The sequence below is a fragment of the Culex quinquefasciatus genome, chromosome 2 (genome assembly GCF_015732765.1).
Source record: "Culex quinquefasciatus strain JHB chromosome 2, VPISU_Cqui_1.0_pri_paternal, whole genome shotgun sequence".
NCBI lineage: Eukaryota > Metazoa > Arthropoda > Insecta > Diptera > Culicidae > Culex > Culex quinquefasciatus.
Genome location: NC_051862.1, coordinates 51425915 through 51440076, shown reverse-complemented (window position 1 = coordinate 51440076; position 14162 = coordinate 51425915). Strand labels below are relative to the sequence as shown.

The 14162-nt window shown below is 43.0% G+C and overlaps 6 protein-coding genes across 7 annotated transcripts in view; 4 read left to right on the top strand and 2 right to left on the bottom strand.

The window, feature by feature from the left end:
* The window catches only part of LOC6053356, a 38646-nt gene extending 33410 nt beyond the window's left edge, over positions 1 to 5236 (bottom strand). Inside the window, exons 1-6 of the mRNA XM_038250314.1 lie at positions 4945 to 5236; positions 4305 to 4879; positions 3956 to 4246; positions 3682 to 3894; positions 1866 to 3128; positions 1643 to 1805 (exon numbers count right to left, since the gene is read on the bottom strand). Of these exons, the coding sequence (XP_038106242.1) occupies positions 1643 to 1805; positions 1866 to 3128; positions 3682 to 3894; positions 3956 to 4246; positions 4305 to 4879; positions 4945 to 5091 (2652 nt within the window). The 5' untranslated portion in view covers positions 5092 to 5236. The remainder of the gene's footprint in view (positions 1 to 1642; positions 1806 to 1865; positions 3129 to 3681; positions 3895 to 3955; positions 4247 to 4304; positions 4880 to 4944) is intronic.
* LOC6053364 (exosome complex component RRP41) lies at positions 978 to 1840 on the top strand. Its single transcript, XM_001869424.2, has one exon. It carries the CDS (start codon positions 1082 to 1084, stop codon positions 1817 to 1819), a length of 738 nt encoding a protein of 245 aa, XP_001869459.2. The 5' UTR covers positions 978 to 1081; the 3' UTR covers positions 1820 to 1840.
* Positions 1831 to 3324, bottom strand: LOC6053361 (peptide chain release factor 1-like, mitochondrial). The gene has a single exon (XM_001869425.2). The coding sequence runs from the start codon at positions 3137 to 3139 to the stop codon at positions 1862 to 1864; it is 1278 nt and encodes a 425-aa protein (XP_001869460.1). The 5' UTR covers positions 3140 to 3324; the 3' UTR covers positions 1831 to 1861.
* A 1450-nt stretch (positions 5237 to 6686) lies between the features above and the next one.
* On the top strand, positions 6687 to 8065 carry LOC6053357 (zinc finger protein 567). The gene is made up of 4 exons (XM_001869427.2): positions 6687 to 6926; positions 6987 to 7396; positions 7450 to 7740; positions 7804 to 8065. The coding sequence occupies exons 1-4, from the start codon at positions 6789 to 6791 to the stop codon at positions 8033 to 8035; spliced, it is 1071 nt and encodes a 356-aa protein (XP_001869462.2). The 5' UTR covers positions 6687 to 6788; the 3' UTR covers positions 8036 to 8065.
* A 243-nt stretch (positions 8066 to 8308) lies between these two features.
* Positions 8309 to 9741, top strand: LOC119767531 (zinc finger protein 41-like). The gene is made up of 4 exons (XM_038256341.1): positions 8309 to 8517; positions 8574 to 9100; positions 9161 to 9451; positions 9515 to 9741. Exons 1-4 carry the CDS (start codon positions 8374 to 8376, stop codon positions 9690 to 9692), a joined length of 1140 nt encoding a protein of 379 aa, XP_038112269.1. The 5' UTR covers positions 8309 to 8373; the 3' UTR covers positions 9693 to 9741.
* A 404-nt stretch (positions 9742 to 10145) lies between these two features.
* Positions 10146 to 11629, top strand: LOC119767533 (zinc finger protein 135-like). Of its 2 annotated transcripts, none has more exons than XM_038256344.1 (4): positions 10146 to 10431; positions 10490 to 10920; positions 10973 to 11267; positions 11323 to 11504. In XM_038256344.1, the coding sequence occupies exons 1-4, from the start codon at positions 10249 to 10251 to the stop codon at positions 11362 to 11364; spliced, it is 951 nt and encodes a 316-aa protein (XP_038112272.1). In that variant the 5' UTR covers positions 10146 to 10248; the 3' UTR covers positions 11365 to 11504. The 2 variants fall into 2 exon arrangements, with proteins under 2 accessions (XP_038112272.1, XP_038112271.1); XM_038256343.1 differs by having other exon boundaries at positions 10147 to 10431; positions 10973 to 11263; positions 11323 to 11629.
* Positions 11630 to 14162: the final 2533 nt, after the last annotated feature.

Here is a 14162-nt window from a genome sequence, read left to right as displayed (position 1 = left end):
AAAAGTCACAGTTTACACAGTAGTTAAGTTAAACGTTTCATGTGATAAAAGTACAACTTTAAATGAGGTCATCGGCCCGATGTGTGCTTAATAAACCCTTCTTTAGTAATTAACTTTGCAAATAAATTGATAAAAATCACCTCACGAACATACACTATCTTTTAAACGTACATTGCGGTAAAATTTTACATAAAAACAATAATTACTTTATTTCCATTTTATGCCTGCAGTTTTTGTACTTTTTTTACAGTGCGCAGTTGCTTTGTTTTGATTCCGTAACGAACAGCTGTTCTTTTGTTCTGGTGCCGAAGATGACAGCTTGTGTTGGCTACGGGCGAGCTGTCTGTAGTGAGATATAGATGTCACCCCCTGTTATACGCACTTCGGAAGGAACCGGTCAAGAAAAAAAGCAAATGGGCAGCAGCGGCAGCGAAAGCAAGCCAGGAAGGGTGAAGAAAAGCCCCAAAAAATCGCTCCCTCTCCTTTGTTCTGCTGTTCGTAAAGCTGTTTCTTGACCCCTTTCCTTCCGATCTGCATAACAGCCTTACAACGGTAATAACACGATTAAAAACCATTTCTGTCAAGTAGGAGCTTTTCTGTCAAGAAGAACCGCGAGGTTAATTTTTCAAAATTGATTTAAAAATCCTTTTGAAACTCTTTGTGGTCGTACAAAGGGCTATTGTACTCAGAACAATAAGCTTTATCGCTGTAAACAATAATATCTGGAGTTTTTTTTTTTGTAAAGGTCCAATATACCAAAGTTTCAGTTTTTGCTTTTTGGGTGTTTTTTTAATACCCCTGACTCAAGGCGGTTTCAAAAACACCCAAAAAGCAAAAACTGGAAATTTGGTTTATTGGACCTTTTCAAAAAAACTCCAGATATCAGCAATCTAAACTTCATTTTAGGACCCAATTTCGTCCGTTTCGAATTCAGCGGGCTTCACTGTACAAAAGTCGACATAAACGACTAAACCCGCAAGCAAAACAAAAACAAACCGACCATCGTCCACGCGCGCGTGTATTTTTAAAGTTTCAAATTTTAAAACAAAATTTCCATTTAAATTACAACCAAAAAACGACCATGGAACTCCTCTCGGACGAAGGTCTCCGGCTGGACGGCCGGCGGTCCAACGAGCTGCGCCGCATCCAGTGCAAGCTGGGCGTGTTTAGCCAGCCGGACGGAAGTGCGTACGTCGAGCAGGGAAACACCAAGGTGCTGGCCGCGGTTTACGGCCCGCACCAGGCGCCGGCCAAAAAGAGCAACCACGAGGAGTGCGTCGTCAACTGCCAGTACAGTATGGCCACATTTTCCACGGGCGAGCGAAAGAAGCGCCCGCGCGGAGACCGGAAGAGCCAGGAGATGACGATCCATCTGCAGCAGGCGCTGAGTGCGGCAATCAAGACGGATTTGCACCCGAAGAGCCAGATCGATGTGTACATCGAGGTGCTGATGGCCGATGGTGGGAACTATTGTGCCTCGGTGAATGCGGCCACGCTGGCGCTGATCGATGCAGGGATTTGTCTGAAGGAGTACGTTTGTGCGTGTACGGCGTCGCTGGCGGGGAAGGTTCCGCTGATGGATGTTTCGAACCTGGAGGAGATGAGCGGTGGACCGACGCTGACGGTGGCTTCGTTGCCGAACAGCGGGAAGATTGCTTTCATGGAGATGTCTCAGCGTTTTCACTTGGACCATTTGCCAAATGTGCTGGAAACGGCACTGCAAGGTTGTCGGGAGGTTCAGAAGATTATCGATCAGGCGGTTCGGGACCACGTGACACAGCTGGGTCAGGCTGGGGATTGGGGGACTGTGGCGAAATAAAAGAATGCATACACAATCGGAGTCGTAAATGTCTTTATTTGTCTACTTGGCCTCTAATGTACTATCGATAATTTCTTTAAGTTGCTTCTTTCGGTGGTCTTTGCGCAGCTTCTCGACCATGTCGCCGAGCGGCGGTCCACCCTCCATGAACACCTTCAGGTTGTGCGTGGTGCCTCCCTCGAGCCGGTGGTCCGTGATGCGATCCTGGGGGTAGTTGTAAGTACGGATTTTCTCGTTTCGCGTACTCGAGCCCACCTGGGACTTTTTCAGCGACTGTTTGGCGTTGAACTTGCTCTCCAGCTCCTGCTGGGTCAGCTTGGCCAGCAGCTTTTGCTTGGCGATCTCCTTGTTCTTACCCTGGGACCGCTCGGTTTGGCACTCTACGGCCATTCCCGTTGGGAGATGCACGATCCGGACGGCACTGTCCGTGGTGTTGACGTGCTGACCTCCGGCTCCGCTGGCGCGCTTGGTTTCGATTTTAAGATCTTTATCCTTCAGCTCGATCTGGAACTCGTCTGGCCGTGGGAGCACGGAAACCGTCGCCGTACTGGTGTGTATCCGGGCGGACTTTTCCGTGCTTGGAATGCGCTGGACACGGTGGACTCCTGCCTCGAACTTGAGGAACCGATAAGCGTCCCTGCCGTTGATGACCATCGAAGCGTGTCTTATTCCACCCAACTCGGTGTCCTCCGTTTGAAGCATTTCAATCTCCCAGCCTTTGAATTCAACAAAGCCGCAGTACATGTCGAACACTTCACGAGCAAACAGCATCGCCTCCTGGCCACCAACTCCGGCGGCCACCTCCAATATCAAAGAACTGTAATCTTCTTCCTCGTCCATCGACAGAATTCCGTCCATAATTTCACCATCCAGTTTGCGCAAAATGTTCGTGTAAGCCTCCTTCTCCTCCTTCATCAGCTGCAGCATGTCCTCGTCCTTCTCGGCGCCCATCTCCGCCAGCGAGCTCAAGTTATCCACGATGATCCGACGCTGCTCGTACATCTCCACCACATGCGAAAGCAACGCCATCCGCTTAATGTCCTGCTTGTTCATCTGCTCCAGCACCTTCAGCGAGTAATACTCCAGCCGGATGTTCTCCAGGTACTTCTGGATGTTCTCGTCCGAGATCTGGAAGCCCTCGTCCGGGCGGGAACCAGCCGCCGAAGACGACGACTGCTGACCCCGCACGGGAGCAAACTGCAGCAAGGGTGCCGCGAGGACGCGAGATTGTCCCGCCGTGAGCCACACGTTCCGGGCACCGAGCACCGTACGACGCGGCACAAAGGTGGCTCGCAAGCAGCAGATTCGGCTCAGGAACATGGTTGGTGTTACATCGGAGTGTCACTTTTATCTAAATATCGAGCGATTTTTTTCCCTCTTCCCTTTGCAAGTAACTGTTTTAATCAGGTCAGGAGAAAATGATAAAAATAACAAACAACTCTCCCCGTCCCGTGTCACGGTCAGTCAGCTGTCACTGGGAGTGGGTGGTGAAGGATTTTACACACGGAAATTTTACGCTGGGAGAGTCGACCAAAGCTCGACATTAGCGGGACTTTTCGTACTTTTTTGTTTAGCACAGTTCATTCACTTCTCACTCATTCATTCTTGACAGTAAACACTCTAAAAAATTGCTGGCTAAACATTAAAAAAAAAGTTTGATTTATCAATTGCATTCGTTTGCGTTCTTCCAATTCCTTACAAATTTGGCAGGACAGAAAAAGAATTATGTGTTTATAAGAATGAAAAAATTGCGATTTATTCCAAAATCAATTTTTAAAGTATTTAATACTGGATCAAATACAAAACAATGTAGTACTGAAAAAATATACTTGAGGCAGTTCAAAATCATGCTAAACTCTTCTCACTCCACACCAACTGCCACCGTTGTCACGTTGGAACCAATAGCGGACGCAACAACGGTTGGTTGTTCGCTTTGCTTCACCGCCTGAACGCCCGCTCGGTGCGTTTTCATGTGCGTCCGCAGATTGTCCTTCCGGCTAAACCCGCGGTTGCAAACCTCACACTTGAAGGGTTTCTCGTTGAGATGTTTGCTAAAGTGTTTCCGTAGGTCACCGCTGAAAAAAATAAGAGTTTGATTTCTTTTTCTGCAGATAAGTCAAATATGAACGATCTTACTTGGACAAGAACATTTTGTCGCACTCGGAGCACTTAATTTTGGGCTCCTCAAAGTGGGTTCGCTTGTGCCGGGCCAACCCGGTGGGCTGGTAGTACGCCTTGCCGCACACCGGACAAAGATAGATTCGTTCCTTGAGGTGCGTCTTCTGGTGCTGTTTTAAACTGTTTAGCATGACGTACTCTTTTTCGCACATGTCACACTTGTACATTTTGGCCCGTGTGTGTATGTTAACATGGGAGTTGTAGTTGGAAGCACTCACGAATGCCTTCGGACAGTACGGACACTGATGTCTGTAACGAGAAAATTTTTACCGTTGCTTGTATGTAACTTTTACGCAATCCATCTCACCTTTTTTCATTGTTGTGGATCCTCATGTGCTCGGGGAGGTTCTTTATGAACTTGCCACAAATTGTGCACACCTCAACCCGTTTGGTTCGCTTCTCCTCCTTCGGACGACCTCGCTTCCTCTGGCCCGGTTTCTTATCTGACTCGCTGTCCTCCTCGTAGTCTTCATTGTCGAATATCTCCTTTCTCGGTCTGCCGCGTTTCTTGAGAGGAACCTTCCTGTTCGGAGAGATTTCTTCCTCGCTGCTCGTGCCCGAACCGTTCTCCTCGCCCAAAACTTCTACCGGCTCAAAGGACAGATCGCCGTCATCATCCGCAGAACTCTCCAAGTCACCTTCGTTGTCGTCGTCGCCGTTCTGTTCCTCCTTCAGCGTAACGTCTATCGCGATTGTAGGTTCTTCATCCTGCAGATCCTGTTCGCCGAACTCCATCTTATGAGTCTGCTGTTGTTCCTGTTGTTGCTGCTGATAGATAGCATCGTTCCGAAGGCAAACCTGGTGAAAGCTGTGCCAGTCTTCGATTGCCTTCCGACAGGTCCAGCAAATTAAGGATTTGCTGGGAGTTTCATTCTTAATAACCTGCCAACAAATTCAAGATCCTCAAATTTGAAATCAGTTTAAAAGCCTTCCACAAAATATCTCACCTGAATCGCCAAATACCGGAATATCAGCTGGACCAGATCCGGGGGAGGCGTTCCGTGGCCATCGTGGTTAACTCCCTCCACCGTGCAATTGCCAATCGGTCCCAAATTGGGGCCATCGTTGAAGCATAACCGACAGATTTGGTCCATGTCTCCAGTAAATATTAAAACTTGATTAAGTACTAGCTTTGCGAGAAACACTGCGTTGTTTACAATTTGAACGTAAATACAAGAAGGGATTAAGAACGACGAGAACGACAGCTCGGGCGAGCGTTCACTCACTGAAAATGTGGAGGAGGTTTGCTCAGCTAGATCGACTCACTTTTTGGACTATAATGTAATTCTCATTGCCTCACAGTGCTCAACAGATGAAAAGTCACAGTTAAGATGTTTTTTTTTTCTTCAGATTTAAGCTCCAGCATTAAATATGTTACTACATAACTGGAGTTTTTTTGAAAAGGTCCTATAAACCAAATTTTCAATTTTTGCTTTTTGGGTGTTTTTAGAACCGCCTTGAGTCAGGGGTATTCAAAAACACCCAAAAAGCAAAAAATGAAAATTTGGTTTATAGGACCTTTTCAAAAAAAAACTTCAGATATAAAAAATATCCACATTCTGATATAATTTCTTTAAAACAAAATTAAAATATTCAAAACCCTTTTTGTATACATTTGGACCTAGATTTGGACTCACTTCAAAAAGTTTATTTTTACTGGAAAAAGTCGAGCTGCCTTCCGAGAGACAGCAAGCCATGGCGGAAGGCAATTATTATTGAAATTGAATGTACCCAAATCAAAAATCAAACCATCCACATTAACGACCCCCGGGTCTTTTGTGGTCTCTATTGCAAGTCTCTGCTCGAACCTAGGAGTCCAAAGGCTTGAATGGGGGAGAGCACCCAAACCTCTTTCTACTCCAAGGATCCTTCCACCCCAGCCCAGTTAACTCAATCCGAATTCTGAATCGGAATCTAATTAGAATCGTACACAAATTCCGTTTCAAACGCAACACACGGTTCGAACACGGAACCGGTTGTTGCGTTTCAAACGGAATTTGTATACGATTCTAATTAGATTCCGTTTCAGAATCCGGATTGAGTTAACTGGGAGTGTTTGAACTGACGACCTTCGGATTGCGAGTCCAACCGCCGCCAGCGATTCCACCGGAGTAGGTTTGGTTTGGTGTGTTGTTTGTACTTATGGCATGGAGACGACTCCTACACCTGGAATGACTTAACGGCCTAACAACCAAGGCCGGGACCGACATTTTACTTCCTCATCCGATGGAAGGTTTCAGCAGATGGGAATCGAACCCAGAATCATTCGCTTACAAAGCGAACAGCGTAACCATTCGGCCACACACTGCCACTGTACCCAACAAGTGTTTTCATGGAAAGGTAGCTTAGGGGATCCCTTTTCGATATTTTAGTTTTTTAACTATATAAATAGAAACGGAACTTTTGGTTATTTTGCGATTGCACAACACCTCCCAAATGCTTTTAAATGCAATGGATATTGGTCAAAGGGGACGTCCATGAAATATTCCACAATATTTAAGGCCCCAACCATCAAGTTTATCATTTTTTAGGCTTTTAATTTTTGTCGTTGAAATTACGATCGATTCATTTTCTGCAAAAAATATCACAAATTTGAGCCTTATTTCAGAACCCATTATTTATAATTTTTCACTGTGCACTTTTTGTAGTAAAATTTGGTCGACTCTTCAAAATTCGTCGATTTCTTACACTGTTTTCATTCGTTTGTTTATTATTCAATCTATCAACGGAGAGTGTGATTAAAGTTAAATTAAAGCGATTAAAAATTACAGAATTTATTTATTTACCAAACATGGCATCAATCTGTAGATTGTGTTTGAATGATGGAGCTAATCTGGAGGAGATCGTCATAGCAAAAGTGTCTGAAACTGATGAATCTCCAGAGGGACCAGATCTGAATCAGCTCATAATTTGGTATCTCTCGATAGAAGTAAGTGAGAACGTTTAAAGTATTACTCAATAAAATTAAATAAAAATCTGTTTCTGCTAGACGATGCCCTCGGGAAACACCAACCTCGCCCTGATTTGCTCAACCTGCAAAACGATGATCGAGCAGTGGCACGCGTTCCGGGAATGCTGCCTCCGGAACGACGTTATCTACCACCAGCGGATCAACCCTGAGGAGAACGGCCACAATCAGAACCCTGCCGTTGCCATCGCCGAGGAGCTGGTGAAGGTTGAGATGGGCAATTTCTCCCGAAAACGAGGCAGACCGAGAAAAGTCCAGCCGGACGGAAATGAGGAGGGGAAACCGTCATCGGGCAAGAAGAAGGTGCTGGAAAAAGGTGACGAAGACGCACAGCAACAGCCGAAGGAACCTAAGCCGAGGTGTTGTCCTACGTGTGGCAAGCTCGTGAGGAACTTGGTCGTTCACCTGCGGATGCACACCGATGAGAGACCGTAAGAAAGAAGGAAATTCTAGGTGAAGTTTTCTAACAGATAGTTAATTTCAGCTACCCATGCCCGCACTGTCCAAAACGGTTCCACACCGTAACGAACCAGCTGGCCCATATCAACACCCACACGAAGGCACGCGTGTTTGGCTGCAGTATTTGCTCGAAAACTTTTACCACGCAGGAGACTCTGCGTCAGCACCTGGCGATCCACTCCAAGGAGCGCGCGTATCGCTGTGATGTGTGTTCCAAAACATACCTCCAGCGTCCAGCGCTGGACAAGCACCGTCGTTCGCACTTTGAAACGCCCAAGGTGCCGTGTCCCGGGTGCGACAAGATGTTCCTCGCGCAGTGAGTTCTACTAACGGCCCCACATTTGAGCTTGAGACTTTAATGAAACATGATTTATTTAAGGTCCGACATGCGAAAGCATTACGTTACGCACATGGAAGTTAAGCCGCATATCTGCGAGATTTGTAATCGTGGATTTACCCGAAAGTACTACCTGACCAATCACATGGATTCTCATCACGGGGTGAAGCCAAACGCTCCGGACGGCGGAGGGCCACCGCAGGAAGCAGCGATTCCACCGGCGAACAATGATTTTAAGATTGAATCGTTTAGTTATACCTATCCTCAAATATAGAAAAACGAACAAACCTTCGGTTGTTTCTTTCGTAAAGCAATTGTTGTATTGTTGTATTGTTGTGTGGCACCCTGAGCTCAAACTCAACTCAATTCCACAATTCATGTTTGCGATTAACTTCTTGCAGTAGGTCTGGCCGTTAAGAAAAAAAAAACGAATGATGTTGAGCGTGATCGACCCTTCCTCAAATCAAACTTATTAAATAATTTAATGTTTTTTTACCGTGCAGCACAAGTCGACATTCGTTTCATTCATTCATTCCATTTACGCTGTCAAACAACCTTTTGTTTACAAGTATTCGGTATGCACTCCGAGTAAAATTAATTTTATTTGGTGGCATGACTTCGATTTGCTGTCGGCTGTGCCTACTCGACGGACCCGATCTCCGGCCGCTTCTGGGTCTTACGGTCGATTCAAATGGATTCGGCGAACCGGTCACATCGGCCCTGTCCCAACTTATCGCTTGTTACTTGGCGATTGAGGTAAGTTCTAATCAGTTTCTTAAAGGCAAGTTCTAAACTAAATTTGGTCACTGCAGCCTCTTATCGCAAGTCCAGCCACGACCTACATCTGCTCCGACTGCGGGAACACGATCGCCAAGTGGCACTGGTTCCGGGAGTCATGTCTCCAGAATGATGGCGTCTACCGGAAGATGGTTCCAGAGCAGATTGGCGAATACCAAGTTGTTGAGGTCAAGCAGGAGATCGACATCGGCGAGCATGAGTACAGCGACAGCCTGATCACGGAACCGCTGGCTTCGTCTTCTAAAGAGAGCCAGGGTTGTCCCGAAAAGGGGATCACTGAGGAGAGCTCTCCAGCTAAGGCGGATCAATGCCACGATGTTGTGGTGAAACAAGAGCAGAAGGATGAGGTTGGCGAGCAAGACTACAGCGAAAACTTGCCCACCGAACCGCTCGATCTTGCTCCGAAGCCGGTGAAGAAAAAGATGGGACGGCCTCGACTTACGGAGGCACAAAGGAATCAAAAGGGACAAATGTGCGCGCAGTGTGGGAAAGTGGTGAATAACCTGTCCGCTCATTTGACAATGCACAACCAGGATAGGTGGTTCGTACTGCACTTCTCAAATAATGCTTTAGCAAAAATAGTTCCAAATTTTCTTTGCAGCTTCCAGTGTCCACATTGCCCGATGAGTTTCTACAGCAAAGCCAACTGGAAAACTCACGTCAACGTGCACACAAAGGAAATCAAATACACCTGCCCGGTGTGCGATAGAATTTTCTGGCGAAACAACACTCTCCAGACGCACATGCAAAGTCACTCGACAGATCAGGCCTACAAATGTCCGCACTGTCCGAAAGTGTACCGGTTGCGAGCCGGGCTGGCAGTCCACCAGAAGAGTCACACCCAGGAGCCGGATGTGCCGTGTGACGGATGCGACAGAAAGTTTTATTCAAAGTACGTTCAAGCGAAGCCAGTAATTGGGGCAATTTTTCATCATCTTCTATTTGCTCTTCCTAGGGCTCAACTGGACAAACACGCCGTCATGCACCGACCGGTTAAACGATTCGTTTGTAAAATTTGCGAACAAGGATTTACCAAAAAGCCCTACCTAATGAGGCACATGGAGAAAAATCACCCGGATTGCATAGAAATGGAGGAGAAGCCCAATATTGGAGCTGAACTCGGAAGTTTGTGAACGTTAGGTGTTAATTAAATCAAATATATAACGAAAATTTAAGACAAAATCTGTCTCCATTCCATTTTGGTTTCGCCATCCAACACTACTAACAAATATCCCTTTCGCTGTCCCTAAAGGAATCTATACTCGGGCAAGGCGAGCGCCGTTGATGACCAGCATTGTGCAATACTCAATTTGACTAGTTTCAGTCAAAGTATCAGTAACTGACATATGTTGGCTTGTTCAAGAATTGAAAAGATTCACAAAAAATTGTACATAATTGAACTATTGGCAAAAAATGTTTGTTCATAAATATAATAATATATTCAATATTTAAAAGCATAAATAATTTTATCGAGACAACCTGAGATACACAAATTTTAAAAATGTTTTTACTGTGCTCAGGTGGTTGACATACGGTTCATCAAGCGGTTCATTCGTTATGTAGCCTGAAGCTGTCAAAGCCTCCCGTATTTTTGTTTACAATTTGCATCTTTATTTACAAACATCAAACCATGTAAGGGTACATCATTTTGATATAAATTTGAATCTAGTATTCCGGTCGAAAAAAGAGATGGATAGCCAATTTATTGTCGTCAAACAAACGGCAAGAACGACTTCGACTTGCTGCCGGCTATGCCTGCTCCACAGTTCCGATCTCCAACCGATAACGGCTCTGACGGTCGATTCGCATGGACCTAACGAACAAGTCGCGTCACCCCTGTCCCAACTTATCGCCCGTTACCTGTCGATTGAGGTAGTTATTACAGTGAATGTTATGTTAAAAATGATTAAACTTTTTGGTTTTGTTGTAGTCTCTAATCGAAAGTACAATCACAACCTACATCTGCTCCGACTGTCGGAACACGATCTCCAAGTGGCACTGGTTCCGAGAATCCTGCCTCCAGAATGATGGTGTCTTCCAGAAGATGGCCCAAGATCCAAGAAAGGACGATGACGCGGGGCAGATTGATGAGTACTACGATGTTGAGGTGAAACAGGAACAGGAGCTCGATATCTTCGAAGAAGATTCTGAAGAGAACCTGTTGACGGAGCAGCTGGACCCGTCTCCGGAATGCGTATTAGCAAAGGAAAAAGAAGGAGAGTCAACGGCTAAGAGAAAAGTTGGACGACCTCGAATTCCGAAGAGTGAAAGGAAGCTAAAGGGGTTGCAACCGTGCACACTTTGTGGTAAACTGGTAAAGAACATGTCCGGTCACTTGAATGTTCACAACCAGGATAGAAGGTAGCTATTTAATTGCTCAAAATCAAAAAAATGTTTATGCATTCCTTTGCAGCATCCAGTGCCCCCATTGCCCTTTGAGTTTCTCCAGCAAAAACAATTGGGACAAACACGTCAACGTTCACACAAAAGAAAAGAAATACACCTGCTCGGTGTGTGACAAATTTTTCCTGCGAAGTGATACCCTCAAGCAGCACGAAAAATCCCACTCGGAAGAGCGAACCTACAAGTGTCCGTACTGCCCGAGAGCGTACCGGATGCGAACTGGACTGGTTGCACACCGGAGAACTCACACCGAGGCGCCGAACTTCCCGTGTAATGGATGTGAGAAAAAGTTTTATACAAAGTGGGTAAACATGATGCCTGTTAAGAAATTTCTCATCATAAAAATAAATATCTTTTCAGGAGTCAATTGTACAAACACGCCGTCACGCACTTGAAGGTTAAACCGTTCGTTTGTAAAATTTGCAATCGTGGGTCTACTACAAAGTACGGTCTGAGAATGCACATGGAGAAACATCATCCGAATCGCGAAGAGTCGGATGAAAAGCATCCCATCGGTGCTGGTGACAGTGATCACGAGTAGATTGTTGCCGATTAAGCTTAAGAGGATATCGACGTACGGAGTTTATTAAATTTTGGTCAAAAATATAACGTTTTCAGCGTTTATTAAATATTGTATGCTTTGAGAACGATACCTCACCTGAACAAACAAAAGCATTAGATTTTTTTGATCACATCATCATCTTCTATTATAGGAACATGCTTATCCACGTGCTTATTACTTAATACTATAATAACTATAATACTATAATGCATATTACTTAATATCGATAGAAAACATTTTAAAGAAGCTGTCATCAAACGACAAGGTTCAAATATGCTTACATAGTTGTCCAATGGAAATACGTGTTGTCCCCCTTGATTAATTTTAATTAATAATGTAAAATATTATAAATTTTAATATTGAAAATAACAAAGATAAAAGATCATCATTGCAATTTAAATGCACTTGCAGAATTGCAGAATTTGTGCAGAATTCTGCGGCCAGCATAAGTCACTTTTTTGCAGCACGTTGCAACACGTGCCACGTTCCCGTACAGTCACCCCACATATTCGGAACGGTTTCCAGATCGGCCAATGCTCAAAAAATCATAGCAAATCGATAATTGAACTTAATGATTCGCTTTTACCTTCATTTGAAAGCTTTTCTTGCGATCTTTCGAATGCTGTATCGAACATCTGAAAATTTTAACTTTAATATGAAGTTTTTGAAGAATTACTTTTACCCTTGAAATCCACAAATTCGGAACACTTTTTTCTTACGAATGTAAACAAACTTTGGATCTCTCCAGGAGTACATATTTATTACCAAATAATGACTTCACACACTGAAACCAATGAAACTCAAGCTTAGTGATGTTTTATACATGGTTTGATAACTTTTTTGTGAAAATATCAGTTAAATTCAGGTGTTCCTCAATTGTGGGAGGCACAATAACATCCCACAATTATGAAACAGGCCATTTGGAGGCAGTGTTTTGCTGCTCTGGACAAAATAGTCTTGGAATGAAGTTTTTTGTTCAAAAAGTACTACTTTTACTAGTGAAATAGCAAGATAATGTCCTAATAAAGGTCCTAAAAATAGTAGGGTCGAAAGAAAAATTGCATTTTGGCTTGCTATTGACAAATTATCATAAAAGTGTTCCGAATTTGTGGGTGTTCCGAATATGTGGGATAACTGTAGGTACTTTTCAGCTCGCTCTCTTCAACTCTCTCTTTTGCAGAAGTTCTGCAAGGAGAGAAGCAGCAAAACTTTTGCCTGGGTAGCGCGTTTCAGTACTTTTTCTGCAATATTATACACAATTGAGTGGATTTACTCAAATAGGGTATTAAAGTTTTTTTTATTATTTTAAAATATAAAATAAATATTGACAAAAAAGTTTATGAAAGCCTAATAACCTCGAGAATCAGGACATTATTGTTTCATGCAACTCAACATTTTATTTAAAAAAATCAAGCATGTACCATTCATTAAACTAGAAATTAATCATGCTTAGGTAGAAATTATATACAGTAGTTGTTCGGTAACTGGGCGTTGTTTAACTGGGCTGCTTTTTAACTGGGCGCTCGATAACTGGGCCATAGCCCAGTTAAAAAGCAGACAAACGTCAAAAAACCAAAACAAACCGAAATGACCGAGGGGTTATAGCATGCCAAAAGCCTGCTCAATAAATAAAAATACTGTTTTCAAACTTTTATGTAATTTCAACTCACAATTAGGAAATATGAAAAGTAAGCATTGTGAATAAATTTGAGAAACATTTATTTTTATATTTCATCAGGAAAATATTATGCATCGGTGGTCCCCTCGTTATTTTTCGTTCAGCCCAGTTAGCGAGCAGCATTCGGTGACTGGGCTACGTTCTCAGCCCAGTTGTCGAACAAGTACTGTATTATAAACAACTCAAAACTTTCATATTAGGTAAACAATTTAAGAAATGAGAATGGAAATGGTTTAATATAGAAGGGACCATAAATAAATGCTTTAATAGCAAAAAGTTTGAAGGATTATTCAGGATCACATAACAAATTATGACTAGATGTCACATGGAAAACAACGGTGACGCAGCGATATTAACAATTTACAATCAAAAATATTTAACAAAAAAACTTTTATTTTCAAATTGAGAAACTTAACAAAAATAAATCAAATATTTGAGAAATTTAAAAATGCAAAAAAAAAAAACAATAAATCACAAATTCAAAGCCTTGTTCAAAGCTTAAAAAATACAAATAATTTAAAATTAAATATTTCCTAATGTTTAAAATTTCTGAAGCTGGAAGTTAATAAAAAAATAAAAAGTAAGGTTTTCAACTTTTAAGTTCCTAAAAAAATCAAAAGTTTTGATATTTCAGATTTCAGAACACCAAAAATTCAAAAGCTACAGTTGAAAAAAAATAAAGAAAAAAAATAATCAAACATTAGTAACATTTTAAAATTCTGTAAATCAAAAATTTTCATATCCAAATATTAAAAAAAAAATAGAAACAGTTCGTACTCTATTTTCCGAAGAACTTGTCAAAATTTCCAATCTCTAAAAAAATGATTCCAAAAAATGTACTTTTTATGATGGCGGCATTTAAGAATTCCCGAATTTTAACATTAAAACATCCATCACACCAACATGTAGTCACTTTTCAAGTACGGTAGGAAAGCGGTCAAGAAATGATGCGAGTTCTTG

Coding starts and splice junctions, on each gene's coding strand:
- LOC6053364 (XM_001869424.2), top strand. CDS start 1,082: ATGGAACTCCTCTCGGACGAAGGTCTCCGGCTGGACGGCCGGCGGTCC.
- LOC6053361 (XM_001869425.2), bottom strand. CDS start 3,139: ATGTTCCTGAGCCGAATCTGCTGCTTGCGAGCCACCTTTGTGCCGCGT.
- LOC6053357 (XM_001869427.2), top strand. CDS start 6,789: ATGGCATCAATCTGTAGATTGTGTTTGAATGATGGAGCTAATCTGGAG. Junction 6,927..6,986: donor TTTGGTATCTCTCGATAGAA/GTAAGTGAGAAC, acceptor TGTTTCTGCTAG/ACGATGCCCTCGGGAAACAC. Junction 7,397..7,449: donor ATGCACACCGATGAGAGACC/GTAAGAAAGAAG, acceptor AGTTAATTTCAG/CTACCCATGCCCGCACTGTC.
- LOC119767531 (XM_038256341.1), top strand. CDS start 8,374: ATGACTTCGATTTGCTGTCGGCTGTGCCTACTCGACGGACCCGATCTC. Junction 8,518..8,573: donor CTTGTTACTTGGCGATTGAG/GTAAGTTCTAAT, acceptor TGGTCACTGCAG/CCTCTTATCGCAAGTCCAGC. Junction 9,452..9,514: donor GACAGAAAGTTTTATTCAAA/GTACGTTCAAGC, acceptor TGCTCTTCCTAG/GGCTCAACTGGACAAACACG.
- LOC119767533 (XM_038256343.1), top strand. CDS start 10,249: ATGGATAGCCAATTTATTGTCGTCAAACAAACGGCAAGAACGACTTCG. Junction 10,432..10,489: donor CCCGTTACCTGTCGATTGAG/GTAGTTATTACA, acceptor GTTTTGTTGTAG/TCTCTAATCGAAAGTACAAT. Junction 10,921..10,972: donor GTTCACAACCAGGATAGAAG/GTAGCTATTTAA, acceptor ATTCCTTTGCAG/CATCCAGTGCCCCCATTGCC.